Raw genomic sequence first — 16672 nt, 5'->3', positions numbered from 1 at the left:
CCTTACCAGCGGTAGTCCCTGGACCCTGGACTCCCCAGACTCTGGAACTGTAAGTCTAGTAAACTCTCGTTGTTTGTAAGTCACATAGTCTGTGACAATCTGTGATGGCAGCAGAATGAGCCGCAACAGCCTGGGAAACACCTGAGCAGGTGGCCCCAGTGCAGCCTCCCGCCTCCCCCAGGGACAGAGCCTGGTTTTCCCTGGGCAGCCTTCCTCAGTCACCTTCACTGGTGGCTCTGCAACAGACAGGCCTCAGGCTGTGCTTGGAGAAATCCCAAGTCTCAGAGAAGATTCTTGAAGCTGTTTGGGGCTGAGACATCTCCTGTGGCACCTCATCCTCCCCTGACATGGCCTCACTGGTGGGGGTGGGGCAGGTATGTCACCCTCCTCCTCAGGCAGGGCTGCCAGGAGGCAGTCTTGGTAGGGAGGATTGATTCTGAGTGTGAATAATGGCAACATGTCAGTGCTCAGAGGTGACACTAGGGGGCACTATACTAACCCTGTAAAAAGCTAGGGGCTGTAGCTCTAATAGTCCTCTTCCCATGGCGCCCACCCCACCTGCCTTCAAAGACTACACCACCCCCCTCCACTGCTGCCCCTGGTGACACTGGGCAGTGGACACTGACTGTGGGACATGGGGATGAAGTAACACTCCAAGGGAACTGGGGGTGTCTATGGAGTGCGAGGACAGTATTCTGTGTGCTTCCCTGAGTCTGAGCTGGGAAGCCCAGTCCCCTGGAAGAACTCCGTGCCAAGCAGTTTCTTCCTCTGCCATGCTCCTGCCCTTATCCTCCAGAGCCTGCTTCTGGCAGCAGGAGATGAGCATCTCAGAGGCCTACTGCTGTCCCCTGCCAGGAGACCCTGGCAGACCTAGGCAGGACGGAGCTTGCTTGACAAATACCTTTTATTTCCTCTCCCTGCTTCCAATCCCCCTCCCAGTGGTTCCTGGGGTCACTGCCAAATGCAAAATCGCAGGTCTGCTACCCTGGGGCTCAAGACAAGAGGCTCCTCCCACTACTTTGTTACCCATGTGAACCTCAAGTCACAGCTTGGGTAAGACTTTAAAAGGTGGCCCCAGACAGTCTTGCCATATGAGACTCTCTATTCCCAGCCCAACGTCCTTTGATTGAGTCTGGATTCTAACTCCCATGGGCGCTGTTCTGCGTGGGTAACAACCCGTCATCTTGGAGTTTTCTGGAGCCAGAAGGTGGTCCTGCTAACATTGCTCCCTGGCTGCTTCTGCTACGGTGGCATGGGCTCAAGAATGCCCTCTAGTGGTCCTATCTCGGTCCCCAGACCCGGTGTGATCATTCAGATCTTATTAGAGGGACGCAGGAGGGCTTGTGTGGGGTGAGTCCTCCAGGGATGTCTGTGAGTCTGTCCCCTCAGAGGAAAAGCTGCCCCCAGTGGGGTGGGAGGCCTTGCTCTGTCTGGGAAGGTGATGCCAGGAAAAGAGAGAGGTGAGGAGCCGCTCCAGCGTGGGCTCAGAGAGCTTGGGGGCACCTCTGCCTTCCTCAGGGCCCACAGTCTGGTCGGCTTCCTGGGGTGGCAGGCCTGTCCACATGTTTCTGCTCTGCTCCCCTTGGAAGACACGGGGAGACCAGTTTGATCTTGATACATCCACAGCCAGACAGTCCTGTAGGGACCTGCCCCATTTGGAAGCCACTTCTCTAGGCAGACCCTGGCCCTTGGTTGATGGCCCATTTCGATCTCCGTGCACCGAGTGGGCAGCGGTGACCTCCGGGCACGGGCAGTAGGCCAGTGCCTTCCTCAGCAAGCCCTGGATCTCCCGGTGTCGCTCCTGGGCCTCTTCCCACAACTCCTGGCCCAGGCCAGCCCAGCTCAGGGAGGCCACCTGGAGCTGCATGGCCAGGAGCTTTTCTGTCTGGAACTCAGATGCTAGGCGCTTCAGATAACAGTGGAGGCGGAGGTGGAGCTGGTCCCCGGGGCTGGCCCTCGGAGTCTTGGCCAGCCTGAGCTGGGTCAGCAGGTCTTGACAGTCCACATGGAACCGGGACATCTAAGGACAGAAAGAGGGAGGGAGGTGGGGGTTCCATGAAGACAAGATGAGTCTGTAAGCGGGAGTCAGCGGGCTGACGGAACTACAGGGTGCACAGCCTGGCGTGCACAGCCAGGTGACAATGATCTCTGGTGAATGTGATGACCGTTATCCCCTTTCTTTTCAGAAGTATACCCCTGCCACCTGCAGATAGCCTCTAGCACCCTTGGGCTCTTCAGGCCCCTTCTAACAGTCCCACAGGCAGCAGGGCATGCATAAAACAAGAGCTATGGGAGTGACCTGGAAACCCTCTTCAGAACTGAGAGCCGGGAGGGGGAGAGGGCTCTGGGGATAAAGGGCTTGCAGCACAAGCATGAGGTACCTGAGTTCGGGTCTCCGACACCCACAAAAAGCTGCGTGGGGGAGCTTACAACTGTGGTCCCAGTGCTCCTGGTGTGGAATGGGAAGCCGAAACAAGGCCATCTCCACAAGCTCTCCAGCCAGCTATCCTGCCATGCTCTCAGTGACAAATGACAGGAGGCTGTCTCCAAGAAGGTAGAAGTGAGAACTGATACCTGAGGTTGTCCTCTGACCTCCACAGGCATGTGTGTGGCACACGTACACACAGACTGAGTGTATGGAGCTAGGCCTGTTGGTATAAAGCTGTCATTCTGGCTGCTCCACAAGTCAATGCCTTCAAAACCTTCCTGGGCTTACAGAGTGAGTTCCAATCTAGCCTGGGCAATTTCAAGGGGACCCTGTCTCAAAATAAACTCAAAAGGCTAGGGATATGGCTTGGTGGCAGAGCATTTACCTACCAGGCTTGAGGCCTTAGGTTTAATTTCCAGCCTGGGGTGTTGGGGACTGTGGACCCCCAGACCTTGAATTTCCTGTGATCCCCTGCCTGCTGGGCAAACAACTTGTTTTGCAGCTGCTCTGGGCACGAGACCCTCAGGCGTTCCTGATGGCAGCAGAGTGGTTTCTGCTGGGTTTGCAGCTGAGAGTTAGGACGTGGCCATTAGTCAAGGAGACCCTATAGAAGCTGCCCTGGACATCCTCCTGAATATTAACCTTCATCAGGTGATGAAAGGAGACAGAGACCCACATTGGAGCACTGGACAGGAATCTCAAGGTCCAAATCAGGAGCAGAAGGAGGGGGAGCATGAGCAAGGAACTCAGGACCGCGAGGGGTACACCCACACACTGAGACAATGGGGATGATCTTTCGGGAATTCACCAAGACCAGCTAGCCTGGGTCTGAAAAAGCATGGGATAAAACCGGACTTACATAGCGGACAATGAGGACTACTGAGAACTCAAGAACAATGGCAATGGGTTTTTGATCCTACTGCACATACTGGCTTTGGGGGAGCCTAGGCAGTTTGGATGCTCAACTTACTAAACCTGGATGGAGGTGGGTGGTCCTTGGACTTCCCACAGGTCAGGGAACCCTGATTGCTCTTCAAGCTGATGAGGGAGAGGGACTTGATCGGGGGAGGGGGAGGGAGATGGGGGGCGGTGGGGGGGGGGAGGCGGAGATCCTTAATTGATAAATAAAATTTAATAAAAAAAAAGAAACACATATTTCAAGCTTTAAAAAAAAAAAGAAGCTGCCCTGGATCGCAATAAAGGGGGCATTCTTGGCCTTACCGCGCCCCCTCCCTCTCTCTCCTCTCTCTCCAGGCCTTTGCCTGACTCACAAACAGTAGCGTAGAGCAGTTGTTGTGCTACACTGGGGTGGGGCGATGGGGTTGGGGAGCTGAGACACAGAGAGGAGTGTTGCTAATGCATGCCAGAGTGTTCTTTGTTTGCCTGGTTCCATGAGTGTCCTAGGCCACTACTCTGAGCTGGATTAGTAGCCCATTTCGCAAAGGGAGAAACTGAGGACAAAGCAATGGAATGACTCATCCCAAGTCACACAGTAAGGTAAGTGGGAACTGGACTCCCACCCCAGAGCCAACCTGTCTTCTTGTGCCCAAAGAAAAGCTGGCTCAGGCAGGGGTGGGCAGTCAGTCCAGCAGGCCCCACAGTCCATATACACCAGCTGGGCCTCTGCCCATCATGTGACTCTGCCTGTCCCTGGCACACACCCCCTCCCCACTGTAAGCTGCACCCCCCCCCACTGTCTCTGATGCAAAGGATAATCTCTCTCTCCATTAATTTAGGGCTGAGAGCAAGCCACTGGCTGGGGACAGCAGAGCCATTGGCTGTGAGGAGGCATCTTCCTGTGGATGAGGGGAGCTTGTCTTTAGATAAATGGCTTCATATTCACGGTAGCACTTAGAACTCCCGGCACCGTAAATCTCCCTTAGCAGGCAATGAGTTTAGGGTTATTTAGAGCAGAAGGTACAGCACTCGGGCACCCCACCTCAGTAGAGTCCTGTCTGAGTCCCTGTCTTCCAAGCCAAGTCTGACACCATCTCCAACTCCTCCTCGCATAGAGTGATGGTCAGGGCAGCACTGGCCAGCCCTGATCAAACTCTCAGAGGTGGCCAAGGGGACGATGGTCAGGCCTGCCCCCTTCCATGGTGATCTTCTTCTTAGGAGAAATGCCACCTTCTCCCAGGCCCAGCCTGCCCGCTTCTCTGTCTCCCTTCTTTCCCAATCTCAGGCCAGGACACCAAGTCTGCTATGCTACCTCGGGAAGTTCATAACCCAGAGAGCACATCAGATACAAGCTGGTGACAAGCAGCGGATCATTTCGGATCCCGAGGGGCGCTGTGACATTATGGCACAGTAGGTGTAGTGATTCGAAAAAGCCTCCGCTTTTCTGGCCAAAGAACAGCTTTCCAGGTAGTGGGAAAAGCAGGGGCAAGGGCTGCAGTGTTAGGAGTTGGGTTGATTCCAGGAAGACGGCAGGGAGGATGTGGGCAGCAATCACTGGGCAAGCAGAAACTTCCAGACGGCCTTGACACTAGGTGCAATGCTCTGGGCAGGGGGGTCCTCAAATTTAATCTGCTTTCCTATTTTATTTTCCACACGTGAGGGTTTTGCCTGCATGTATGTCTGTGCACTGCATGTATGCCTGGTGCCTGGGGAAGCCAGAAGTGTGTGCCGGATTCCCTGGAATGGGAGTTAGGACCTGTTGGGAGCCACCATGTGGGTGTTAGGAATCAAACCCGGGTCCTCTGGCAGAGCAGCCAGTGCTCATAACCACTGGGCCATCTCTGCAGCCGGAATCTGCCTCTCCTACCACCTAATTGGGAGGACATTCAAGCAAAAGGACTGGGTTTGGATTCCACACGGCCATCTGGCAGCTCTGTGACTTTGTCCTCGGCACAGGGCTGGCGTGACGGCGAAAGGGTTAGAACAGAGCCCTGGCACTGGAGACCCTACACTAGCACGAGCCATATTTATTATCAACAGAGGCTGAGGTTGAGAGAAGAGAGGACAGTTGTTGAGGTCACACAGGCCACATGGGCAATTGCGGCCCATGTTTCTGAATCCCGGACTCTGCCTGCCTGTGCTCTCCATGGTGAGGAAGGGGCAGGCTGTCCCTTCACTGCCACTATTGACCTCTGCCTGCCTTGTCCCTGACCCAAGGAGACAGAGAAGCCCTGTCCTCCATGTCCCCAGGCATTTGTGAGTTGTCTGGGTCCCTCCCACTGCCCTCTGGAGCATCCCATGTCCCTTGCTGTCCCTTCCATACTGGGCCGCCCAACAGCTGGGGGGTGGGGTCAAGCTCCGCCCATGCTCTGTCCCTCATGGCAAGTCCAAGGGGCAGCTGAGGGCACAGGGTAGTCATGTGACTTCCTGTCCAGCTGGGACCCAGCTCTTCTAGCTTTCTTTCTTGTCCATAGGCCTCAGTTTTCCCATTAGAAAAATGGGGGGCTGGGTTATGTGAATTTAGGAGGTGAAGCCTTGATGTCAAATCCTACTCAATGACTACCTAATCCTACCTGAGTAGCTTTCTGGCCCTCGGCTTTCTCTTCCGTAAAATGGACATGATGCCGGTGGCCCCGACTCACCCAGAAGCAGGTAAATACGAAGCGCCCACTGGCGGGGTCTGCACTCAGGCCAGCTTCTCTCCTAGCTAGCTTGACCACTTCCGCCTCATCTTCACCCTGCCTACTTGGCCACAGTTGCCTCCCAGCCAGTTCCTCTCCCACGTGAGGCACCTCCCGGACCCCGCATCACCCCAGCGGGAGGATGCTGGTTTGTTCCAGTGAGCCCTGAGTTCCTCTCACCTTCTTTCTGAAGCGGTGGAGGTGGAGCAGGGTCTCCAGGTCAGTGCGCTGCCTCTCAGCTGCCATGTAGAAGTGTGTCAGCTTGGCTTGGAAGGCCTGCTGGGTGGAGGTGAAGGCTGCCAGGTCCGGGAGCTCTGTCTCACCTGCCCCTTCCTCTGCAGCCCCCAACTGCGCAGCCTGCTTGGACAGTTCCAGGCCCTGACGGTACTGGGCCTGAGGGGGAGAAAGAGACCCACTCAAGTTCCTGCCTAAGGATCCGCCCGCAGTCAGGGGCCGCCATGGTCTTCTGAGCCCCCTATCTACAAAGCTCAGCCCACGGACAAAGATTAAGGCATCCAGTAGTCCAGGCCTTTGCCTTGGAAGTTCACTTCTTCTGGAAGGTTCTGTGACTTTGAAGCTTGGGTCGGAGACTTTGATCCTCCATAGTCCTGTATGCTGTGTTCAGGCCAGTTCCATCCTCTACTGTCTGGGAGTCCCTGATGGCTGTGACAGCCAAAGCCTCCTGTCTATCACAAATACGGCATCCCCGACTGACCCAGAAGGCCAAGGTCGGGGCCCTGGGACACACATTTTAAGAAACCCACGAGGGTTCTGACTTCTCTGTAGCGGTCTTGGAGGACTTCCTGGAGGAAGCAAAACCTCACTGCCTCCTGGGAAGTTCCCTTGTACTTTCCCACCCCTGCATCCGGGACCTAGTAGACCCCACCTCAGCCCTCTTGGCCACTTGGGCCCTGGGACATACCGCAACCTGCAGGAAGAAGTCCTCAAACTCGGCATGAACTTTCTCGACGGTCTCTGCACATAGATGGACAGGGGCAAGGGCCTGCAGACACTGCCTTCCTTCCTGCTCCATCCAGTCACTGACCTGGGCAGAGGAAGAGGGTTCAGTTGTGATGGGTGACTAAGGAGCCATTCTGGGCCCACTGTCTACTTCCTTGTGTGTGTCCACATGCATAGGGCATGTGCAAGCTTGCATATGTGTGCATGTGTGCAGGTGGGTGTGTGTGAGTGTACTTGTGTGTGGGGACCGGAGGTCAGCTTGGGTAGGTATTGCTCCTAGGGATCCCCCCACCTTGGTTTGTTGTTGTTGTTGGTTGTTTGTTTGATACAGCGTCTCTCACTGGGATCTTGGGCTCACCAATAAGGCAAGGCCTGCCTGGCCTCCTGACTTTGTCCCTCAGGGCTGAGATTACAGTGTACACCACCACACATGGTGTTTTATGTACATTTTGTGGATCAAACTCAGGTCCATGTACTTGTGTGGTATAAACACTTCACCGACTGAGCCGCCTCCATAGCCCCTCAACTTCTCGAGGGGCCAAAGCCTTCTCAACCTCAGTCAGCCAGTTGCAGGCCTGGATGGATGAAAACCCTGGACAGGAGATGCTGGGCAGGAGAATCAGGGGAGGGGGAACACGTGGTTGCATCCTGCAAAGGTCAGAGGACATTGCCTCCCTCAGCTCAACCCAGAGGGGACATAGCACTGTGAGTGCGTGCACCAGGGAGGCCCTCTGTGTGTATGGTCACAGGGTGAAGCCAAGGTAGCTTGAGGTCCTGGGAAGGCAAGACTTACGTCAGTCTGGCCACTGAGAGTCACCTGGTCATAAAAGGTTGGTCTCGGAGATGAGCTCCCTGTCTTAGGGGAATGTAACTGGGGCTGGAGGGACCCCTGCCAGTGACGAAGGATCTACCAAGAACTCACTGCGGATATGTCTGACCCCTGCTTCAGTTTGTGGGTGATACAGATGGTAAGAAGTGCCTCTGATCCTGTGGTAGTTTGAATGTAATTGGCCTCCTGATCTCATAGGGAGTGGCACTATTAGGGGTGTGGCTTTGTTGGAGTGGGCATGGCCTTGTAGGAGGAAGTGTGTCACTGTGGGGCGAGCTCTGAGGTTTCCTAAGCTCAGGATACCATCTAGTGTGTCAGTTGACTTCCTGTTGCCTGCAAGATGGAGCAGACTCGGCCAGGTGGTGGTGGTGCACACCTTTAATCCTGGCACTCGGGAGGCAGGGACAGGCAGATCTCTGTGAGTTTGAGGCCAGTCTGGTCTACAGAGCGAGTTCTAGGGCAGGCGCCAAAGCAACACAGAGAAACCCTGTCTTGAAAAACCAAAACTAAACAAAAGACGTAGCACTCTCAACTCCAGCACCACGTCTGCCTGCACGCTGCATGCTCCCTGTCATGATAATGGACTGAACCTCTGAAACTGTAAGCGAGCCACTCCAATTAAATGTTTTCTTTATAAGAGCTGCCGTGGTTGTGATATCTTTTCACAGCAATAAAAAACCTAACTAAGACAAGCCCTGAGAAGGTTAGTGCTAATTCTGAACTTGACAGAATGCAGGATCGCCTAGGAGACTAGCCTCTGGGGCTGATCTTGGTTTTATTATTTGCAGTGGGAGACCTGTCTACTGTGGGTGGCACCATTCCCTGGCTGGGATGCTGGGCTGTATATTCCTGATTGTGGGTGCCCCATGACCCTTCCACTTTGACCCCCCCACTCTGATGGATTGTCCTGACTTTGCACTTTTGAACAAGGCATTCCTACTTTGGGGACACCAACAAAGATACTTTGTCTTTAGAAAACTCAAGGCTAGACATGCAGGCGCAGAGACTTGAGCAGCCAGTGGCCCTGAGCAGTCGGTGGCCCCAAGGGTCAAGGCTAAGTCCCCAGCAGGGATGACCCAGCCCAGGGCAGACACGGCTATGTTGGCTTTAAGTACTGAAGCCAGGTGACGGGGCACCAGTAGCTCCAGGCTCAGACTCCAGATGTGCAACCGCAGTGGATGACATCTACCTGGCCTCAATTTCCCCATGTTCGGTGGGGAATCCCAAAAGCTCCCATGTCACTGGTAAGAGACCACACTGGAAGACAAGCATATTCACAGACACTCTAGTGCAGGGGACACTCACAGTCGGTGCTAATAAGTGCAGCCCTTATATTCAACATTTAATCTGTGAAGCACTGATTGGATGGCGTGTTTTCTGCCTTCGCCCCAACACCAAGGGCTGATATTTTAACTCCAGAACAAAGTGACCCCTATAAAGCACCGTGTCCCCCAGTAGCAGCCCCCTCACCTGGTGGATGGCAGCTTCCAGGTGGCCCAGGCGGACACGGAGCTCCAGCCTTCGGAGGAGGTGGTTGGACGCAGTGACCAGAACGTGAAGCTGGTCATCCACCAGGTTGTACAGGGCTGCAGCTTCAGCCAGATGGCTCCTGGGAGGGAGAGGAGGATGAGAAGATGCAGAAGCGGTCCCTCCCCTCCCCTGCCTCCTTGTGCTCTCGATGGTCATGGACCTGCCCTCCTAATCTGTGGCCCCAGCTGGACTGCCAGTCACTGACCTGATGTGTGACCTGAAACAGAGCCCTAGCCCCCTCTGGGCCTCAGCCACAAACCTGAGGACGCAGTAGGAATGGAAATGATCCTGCACTTCTTGGCAGAGTATGAAGCCAGCTGGGTAGATCTGAGTCTGAATCCCAGTCCTGCTACCTGCTAGTGTGGGTCCTTGTGCAGCATCACCTCTTTGGAGGGGCTCTGGTTCCCCGGCTTTAAAATGGGAATAGTAATAGAACCCACTGCCCAGAGTGACTGTAAGCAGAAAGTGATCGAAGCAGGGGCTTCCAGAAGTGCAGCTCCCATGTTCCAACCCGGGCTTCTGCATGAGGCACCAGTTGTGGAACTTTCTAGTGCTGCCTAGGGGGTTCTAGGAAGCCAGGGACTTTCCTTCCTTCATGAGAAACTCTCACTGGAGTGCCGGGCACTAGGGGTCGTCTGTCATCCACACAACACCCAGCCTTCTTTCGACAGGACACGGGTACAGAGAGGCAGCTGTAACCCATGACGGTCTTTTGTCTCTGGTAGAGAGTCTCAGTGTCCCAAACTGGCTTCAAACTCCTGTGTGACCAAGGATGACCTTGAATCCAGGGCCCACCTACCCTACAAAGCATTTTTAAAGTGGCCAACGCCAAAGATCTAAAGCAGGTTTGTAATGGAACTTCTCGCGTGGCGATGCTCGGTGAAAGGAGAAACCTGGAGTCTCCCCACAACTGCCCTAGGGAGCCTGTTTTCAGACAAAGATGATAGAAGGAAAGGCTGCCTTTTCGAGGCACGCCCGTCATGGGTCTTACATCAGAAGAAAGCCCCAAAACGCCTGGAGGAGAAGCGAGCACATTGGGCTGCAGGGACCGGCGCTGTACTGGGAAAGGGCTGCGGCAAGCGTGTGCCCACAGCGCCCCCTGGTGGACTCCAGCTCAAAGGTCTGGAGGGACCTCAGGAAGACAGGAGGGGTGGGTGTAGCAGGTGAGGCAGGAATATGGAGACAATGATGCGGCATTCTGAGGGGCAGGAGGTGGCCCACATTAGGCACCAGGGCCCCCCGCTGTTTCGGCTCCACCTGCATGAACCTGCCCCTGGCTTCTAGGGGTGCATCTCAGGGTGATGTGTTCTGCCAGCTCCTATCTGTTTCCTGGCCCCACCACATTCCAGATGTGTGACCCTAGGATACTCAGTTAACCTCTCTGAGTCTCGGGTTCCTCTACTGTAACAAGAGGAGACAACTGGGCTCCACCTCGAAAGTGGGAATTAAATGAATTAACATTTTCATTCTTTAGAACAAAGCGCACACACATATCAAATGTTGGTTCTGTGCACAAGCTGTTCCTAAGTGCGTCCATAAATTTTGCATTTGGCTCTTGAATATACATACCTATGTTTTACTGGAGCAAATATTTCTAATTACTGACCAATTCGGTTACATGCTCAATATCCCTTGGCCCAGAAGCATATCAGATTTTGGAATCTTTCCAATTTTAGGGTATTTGGATACGTAAATGAGGCATGTGGGCAATGGGACTTCAGCCTAGACAAGAAGTCCACTTGCATTTCAGACACACCTTTACATACGGTCTGAAGTAATTTTGCACAATCATTTCAATAACTCTGTGTCTGAAGCAAAGTTCTAGGTATAATTGCTGCCCTGTGTCCAGACCGTCTGAGTTTAGAACAGTCAGGATGTCTGATCTGAGATTGAGCAGGTTCCACTTCACAGCAGTCAGGGAAGCTGGTGCTGTCCAGTCAGGTCTGCCTCCCACCTGTGGTCCTGAGGTCCCTCCCCTAGGCTGAGCATGGGAAAGGCAGGCCTGTTGGTTAGCCACCCAGCCGTCCAAGCCTTGGGTTCCTATGGGCCATACTGTTTGTTCCCTGTGTTCAGTCTCAACGTCTTCCTGCTAATAAGAGTGGCGTGGGCAGCACCAGGCCCTTGCCAGGAACACATGAGACAGGTCTGGAAGGGCTTGGCCCAGAGCCTGGGATGGAAAGGGGCACCGTCTGTGTGTGGGGAGAGGAAACAAGAGGACTGGTCCTCCACTGCCTGTCCATGGCTGAAGATGGCCAAAGATGAAGGAGGATGTGGTGAGTGATCCCCAAGGCTCAGAGGGTGGGGAACCTGTGACCCAGCTGCTCCCCTAGGCCCACCCTATGCATTCTCAGGGTGACCCCACCGCTGAGCTCTGATGGGGCATGAAGGTGGGGATACTAAATGTGCGTACCTGACATCAGGGTTGGCATTCAGCCTGCTGGCCTCCTGCTGCAACCTGGCCAGAGTAGCTCCACCTTCCCTCTGGAGAGCCAGCAGGCCCGGCTCCCTCAGCACAGCCTCCATTAGATCCTTGGACTTGCTCAGGCACCTGGTGGCTTCCTGCCAACACGGGGGGGGGGGAGATCCTTAGGCCCAATCTCCACTCTCCTCTGTAGCTTTCCAGGGCTCCCCACGCTGATAGAGCCTGAATCTCCCAACTGGGTGCCTCAAGAAAGTCTGCCCTTTAATCTCTAGCATTGCTCCTAAAGCTATGACCCTATTATCACCATGGTAACCTCACTGGTCCTGGCTCCATCCTCTCTTGGAAATACCCATCCCAGACTCTTGGTTGACCTCTCTGAAGCCCCCTGGCTTCCCCTGCAGCAAGAAAAAGGGACATCAAAGGGCATACCTCATGACCCCTGCTTCAAACTCTTCTGGGCCCCTCTGCCCAGCTCCTGGGCCCAGCTCCTTCCTCTGTACTCTCATCCACAGATTCCCAGCTCCACCCTGCCTCAGGGCCTTTGTGCATGCTTGCCCTCTGCCTGGAGATCATTTCCCCTCAAAGACATGTTCTTTCAGCCCTCAGTTAAACACCATCTCTTCAAAGACCACCCACCTTCCTCACTCTTACCACTTTTACAGCATTTGACACAATTTGTAACTCCCCCCCTTTTGTTTCAGCTTGGGGGTCTCTTGCATCCCTGGCCAGTGTTCTACCACTGATCTGCATCCCCAGTCACCATAGCTACCTTTTAAATAGCCACTCTGCTGCTGACCATGACCCTCACCCAAGCAGAGGCAAGCTGGTTCCTCAGGCTGGGTCCCCACTGCAGGGCACAAGGTGGATGCCCTAGAACTATTTATTATCTGAGTGACAAAGTGAAAGGCAGAGTGACCACCCTTAGTGTCCCCTTCCCAGTGCTCTCGGTACTTAAGAGTCTGGGTACGCTGGAGGCTTCCCTACCCCGTGATCCAAGCTTACCTGCACCCCACTGGGGGGGTCGCCCTTCTCAAACTCTTGAATGGAAGCCTGCAGCAGGGATGAAGCCTGGCGAAGGTCAGCGAGGAACGGGTCCAGCTTCTGCAAGGACAGGCGCCAGGGCACAGGACTCAGCCTGGGAGACCAAGAGGAGAGATATCTTTCCCCAGGAGGATGCGGGGAGGCACCGTGCGGGGCTTCTAGAACTCATACTACAGCAGAACCATCAGGAGGGTGACTGAAAGTGGAGCTTGATGAGCCCCATCTCCACCCAAACCCCAATCTTTCTCCCACCTCTAGCTCACCCCAACTCACAACTGAGCCCGACCCTGCTCTGGGGCAGAGTCTGAGAATGGCTACCAAGTCTCCAAGCCAGCTGCTTGGTCTAGTGTGGGGACAAAAGCCAGAGGAGCGAGAAGATGGGTCTGAGCTCTTCACAGACCCTAGGGCTTCCTCATAGAAGAGGCAAGATGGGGGCGAGCGGCTGGGCTGGAGAAGCACTCTCGGCCCACCTCAGCTATCAGCTTACTGTGAGATCACAGGTAAGTTACTTAACATCTCTGGGCTTCACATCTGAGAGGTGGAACCCATGGTGTTAGAACGTGCTTTACAGCAGGGTAAGGGTTTGATAGATTAATTTATGCATGGGATTTAGAATAGAGCCCGGAACATGCCAGACTCATGATCACTGTAAGTTTTACACTCTGGATCACCCAGTAAAATGTCACTTAAAGGGACAGCCTGGAAGACGAAGTTCAAAGGTCACTGGGCTAACGTGAGGCTTCTGGAAAGGGAACCAGGAGTCTGGGAGCAGGGCATGCCTCAAATGTGAGTACACACTATCCCTCCACATCTTCCGGTGAGTGATTCTAGGAACCCCACCACCCAGGACACCAAGACCAGGAGGCCAAGCCCCTTCTGCTAAGTGTCCTGTAGAACCATGTACATCTCCTGGGGACTAGAAACTGCCTGAAAATAACTCAGATAATTGATGCCAGGTAGACACTGCCTAGACAGTTGTCCTGGTTTGTGTCCAAACAAGCAAGTCTGTAGGTGGTCCATAGGTGGTCCAATGGCATGTGATGCCTCCCTCCTCTCCCTTCATTTATTATTATTATTATTATTTATTTTAATTTTGAGACAGTTTTCTCTGTGTAGCCCTGGCTGTCCTGGACTCACTCTGTAGACCCAACTGGCCTCGAACTCGTAGAGATCCACCTGCCTCTGCCTCTCAAGTGCTGGGATTAAAGGCGTGAACCCAGCTCTTTTGTCTGTTTTTTTTTTAACTTTTTTATTGGGAGAAAGATGAGCACGCCATGGCATGTGTAGGAGAGAGGTGTGCACACCTTTGTGTGTGTGGAAGTCAGAGGGTCAGAGGGTGTTCATGGAGTTGATTCTCTCCTCCCACCTTCACGTGGGTCCCACAGATGGAACTCAGGTCGCCAGGCTTGCATGACAGGTGCTTTTACCCACTGAGCCATCTCGCTGGCATTTTCTCTGGGTCTATTTGTTTGTTTTAGTTTCTTACAACAGGATCTACTTGTAGCCCAGGATGGCCTTGAGCTGGCTATGTAGCCAAGGATGACCTTAAACTCCTGTCTCAGGTGCTGGGATGGCAAGCCTGAATACTTTCAGCCCAACATAGGTTGATTCTACAGTTACATCTGCACTCGACACCAGACATTAGCAGGCCATGGTGGCGCAGGCCGGTTATCCTAGTACTTGGGATGCAAGAGGCAGCAGGCTCTTAAGTTTAAGGCCACCTGGACTACAAAGAAAGTCGAGAATATACAGCTATGTGACCTGAGCCATGCGTGCAAATCCTGTCTTGGATACCCCACTTGCCCTCCTCACACAGGGCCCTGGGTTCTGTGTCTCAGAGTCACCAAGAGGACAAAGGAAAAACAAGCAAAACAATTCACACAGGTCTCCCACACGGAGCAGCAGATAATAACTTATCACGCTATCGGTAGAGACAGGATTTCTCCATGGAGGGTTGACTTTCACCCCCACCCTGGCTGGAAGCAGTCATACTTTGTGGGGAGTGGTCCTCAGGCCCTGGCTGAGGCTGGGCAGCTGGGTGGGTGTTAGGCACCTTCAAAATAGATGATTCCATGTGCTTTCCTACTCTTGTGGCCTTCTAGTTAACCTGGGCACAGAATGCCCGCTTGTGGGGCAGTGGGACACGGGATGGAGCCAGGGGCAGTTCCCTTGCCTGCCCTATAGGAAGCAATGCATGCTAACTCACCGTGTGTCCATGGCTCCATGGAGCGGATGTTGACAACAGCTAAAGCTGTCTAAGTGTGCCAGACAGGCCTTACTAACTTTAACTCAATCCTCATAAAAATCCCACAAAAAAGCAATTTCATTGCCCTCCCCATCTTCCCCTTTGCTGGTGAGGAAAGCAAGGCTCAGAGAAGGTGAATCACTTACCCAAAGTCACAGAGCAGAGCTAGACTAGAACCCAGAAAGCTGGCCCCAGAGCCTGAGGTCTTACTGGGGGCTACTCTGAACCTTTATTGTGTTGTTGAATGACTGGTTTTGGACAGGATTGAGAGACCCAAGGGTCAGGGCAGTGAAGGGAAGAGAAGTCGGAGACTGAAGGCCATAAGGATAGACACCTGGAAAAGCTGCACCCACTCGCTGTGGTGGTAGCGGAAGGGGCCCTCCAGAGCCTCGGGCAGCTGGCTAGGGTCCACGTGGCTCCTGAGGGCCTTCAGCGAGGTCAGTACCTCCACCTGTGGATGAATGAAGAGTCAGAAGGCGCAGAGAATCCTCCCCAGAGACCAACGGAGAAGGTACTGCTCAGATCCCTGTCCAGCACCACATCTCCCCCTGAGAAGGTCTGGAGCGGTGTTCTGAGCAGGGAGTCTTCTCTGGAAGCTTTGATCAATCATTTGAAATGGACCCTGGTTATGGAATGGCGCACACACAGGGGCACACATACTGCTACTGCCAAGTCGGCATTCAAGGCAGGCATCACCACTCAGCTGCAGAACTCGGCTCTCTCTCCATGTCGCTGCCCAGGCCTCTGCTCACCTGGACAGGTAGTGCAGGTAGCTGGAGAATGGATGCCTTCTCTCCCAGGAGGAGCACTTTGCTGATGGAGGCCGAAGCCGGATCCTGTGAGGAAAGAAGCTCTTCAGGGCTGCTCTGTCCCCCTTCCCCTTGCCACCCCCTCCTTCTCCCTGAGGGACATGCATAGGCATGGTGTGGTCGCCTGGGTGGGGGCTTTGTGTGACATGTTTAGAGTGAACCAAAGCAAACACAAGCTGTACTGCAAGCCTTCCTTGGGGCCTCAGTTTCCCTATCTATAAGACAAGGGGTCAGATTGTACACAATGGCTAGCCAAGAGTCTTCTCTATCAGGGGTTTACGTGGCCCACGGCTAAACCAATCAGAGCCCTGTATTCCCCAGAACATGGGGCTTAGTCAATACCGATCAATCAGCACTGATGATAAATCAAGAAACTTTGGCTGGGACCTCTCTTACCGTGTCTACGGAATCAAATGACTTCTCAGCTGCTAGATTCAGCTCCTGGCTGTTAGAACAGGGGCTTGCCCCTTTAAGACAGTGGTCACTCTTAAAAAGCTGCATCCATAGCCTGAAGAGGCCAGCCACACCTTCCTGCAGCTCTCTGGGACAGAGTTAAGAAGCAGTCTGTGACTTGATTTTCCTTCGTTTGCCTGGCTCTTCCTTGCTTTCTGACACAAACAGTATTTTGGGCTAAATCACATGATGTAAAACTTTCCGCTAGACTCGCAAACTTACGAAAGACTGATGGTTCTCTCGCTCCTGGAATTGCTTGCTGGATTTGCTCTGGGGACTTTTTTAAGGAGACGCCTCTGTCTACCCCATCCCTCTCCTGGTGGTTGGTTCTCTCTCTCTCTCTCTCTCTCTCTCTCTCTCTCTCTCTCTCTCTCTCT

The 16672-nt window shown here is 53.9% G+C and overlaps 1 protein-coding gene across 1 annotated transcript in view; it reads right to left on the bottom strand.

Moving 5' to 3' along the window:
* Positions 1 to 901: 901 nt before the first annotated feature.
* Kiaa1755 (KIAA1755 ortholog) overlaps positions 902 to 16672 on the bottom strand; it is a 37882-nt gene continuing 22111 nt past the window's right edge. The window contains exons 7-14 of the mRNA XM_013352102.2: positions 15786 to 15869; positions 15368 to 15484; positions 12750 to 12848; positions 11736 to 11884; positions 9266 to 9404; positions 6929 to 7051; positions 6187 to 6399; positions 902 to 2020 (exon numbers count right to left, since the gene is read on the bottom strand). Coding sequence (XP_013207556.1) covers positions 1322 to 2020; positions 6187 to 6399; positions 6929 to 7051; positions 9266 to 9404; positions 11736 to 11884; positions 12750 to 12848; positions 15368 to 15484; positions 15786 to 15869 — 1623 coding nt within the window. The 3' untranslated portion in view covers positions 902 to 1321. The remainder of the gene's footprint in view (positions 2021 to 6186; positions 6400 to 6928; positions 7052 to 9265; positions 9405 to 11735; positions 11885 to 12749; positions 12849 to 15367; positions 15485 to 15785; positions 15870 to 16672) is intronic.

The sequence above is a fragment of the Microtus ochrogaster genome, linkage group LG8, assembly GCF_000317375.1.
Source record: "Microtus ochrogaster isolate Prairie Vole_2 linkage group LG8, MicOch1.0, whole genome shotgun sequence".
Lineage (NCBI taxonomy): Eukaryota > Metazoa > Chordata > Mammalia > Rodentia > Cricetidae > Microtus > Microtus ochrogaster.
This window is presented reverse-complemented; position numbering and strand designations above follow the sequence as displayed.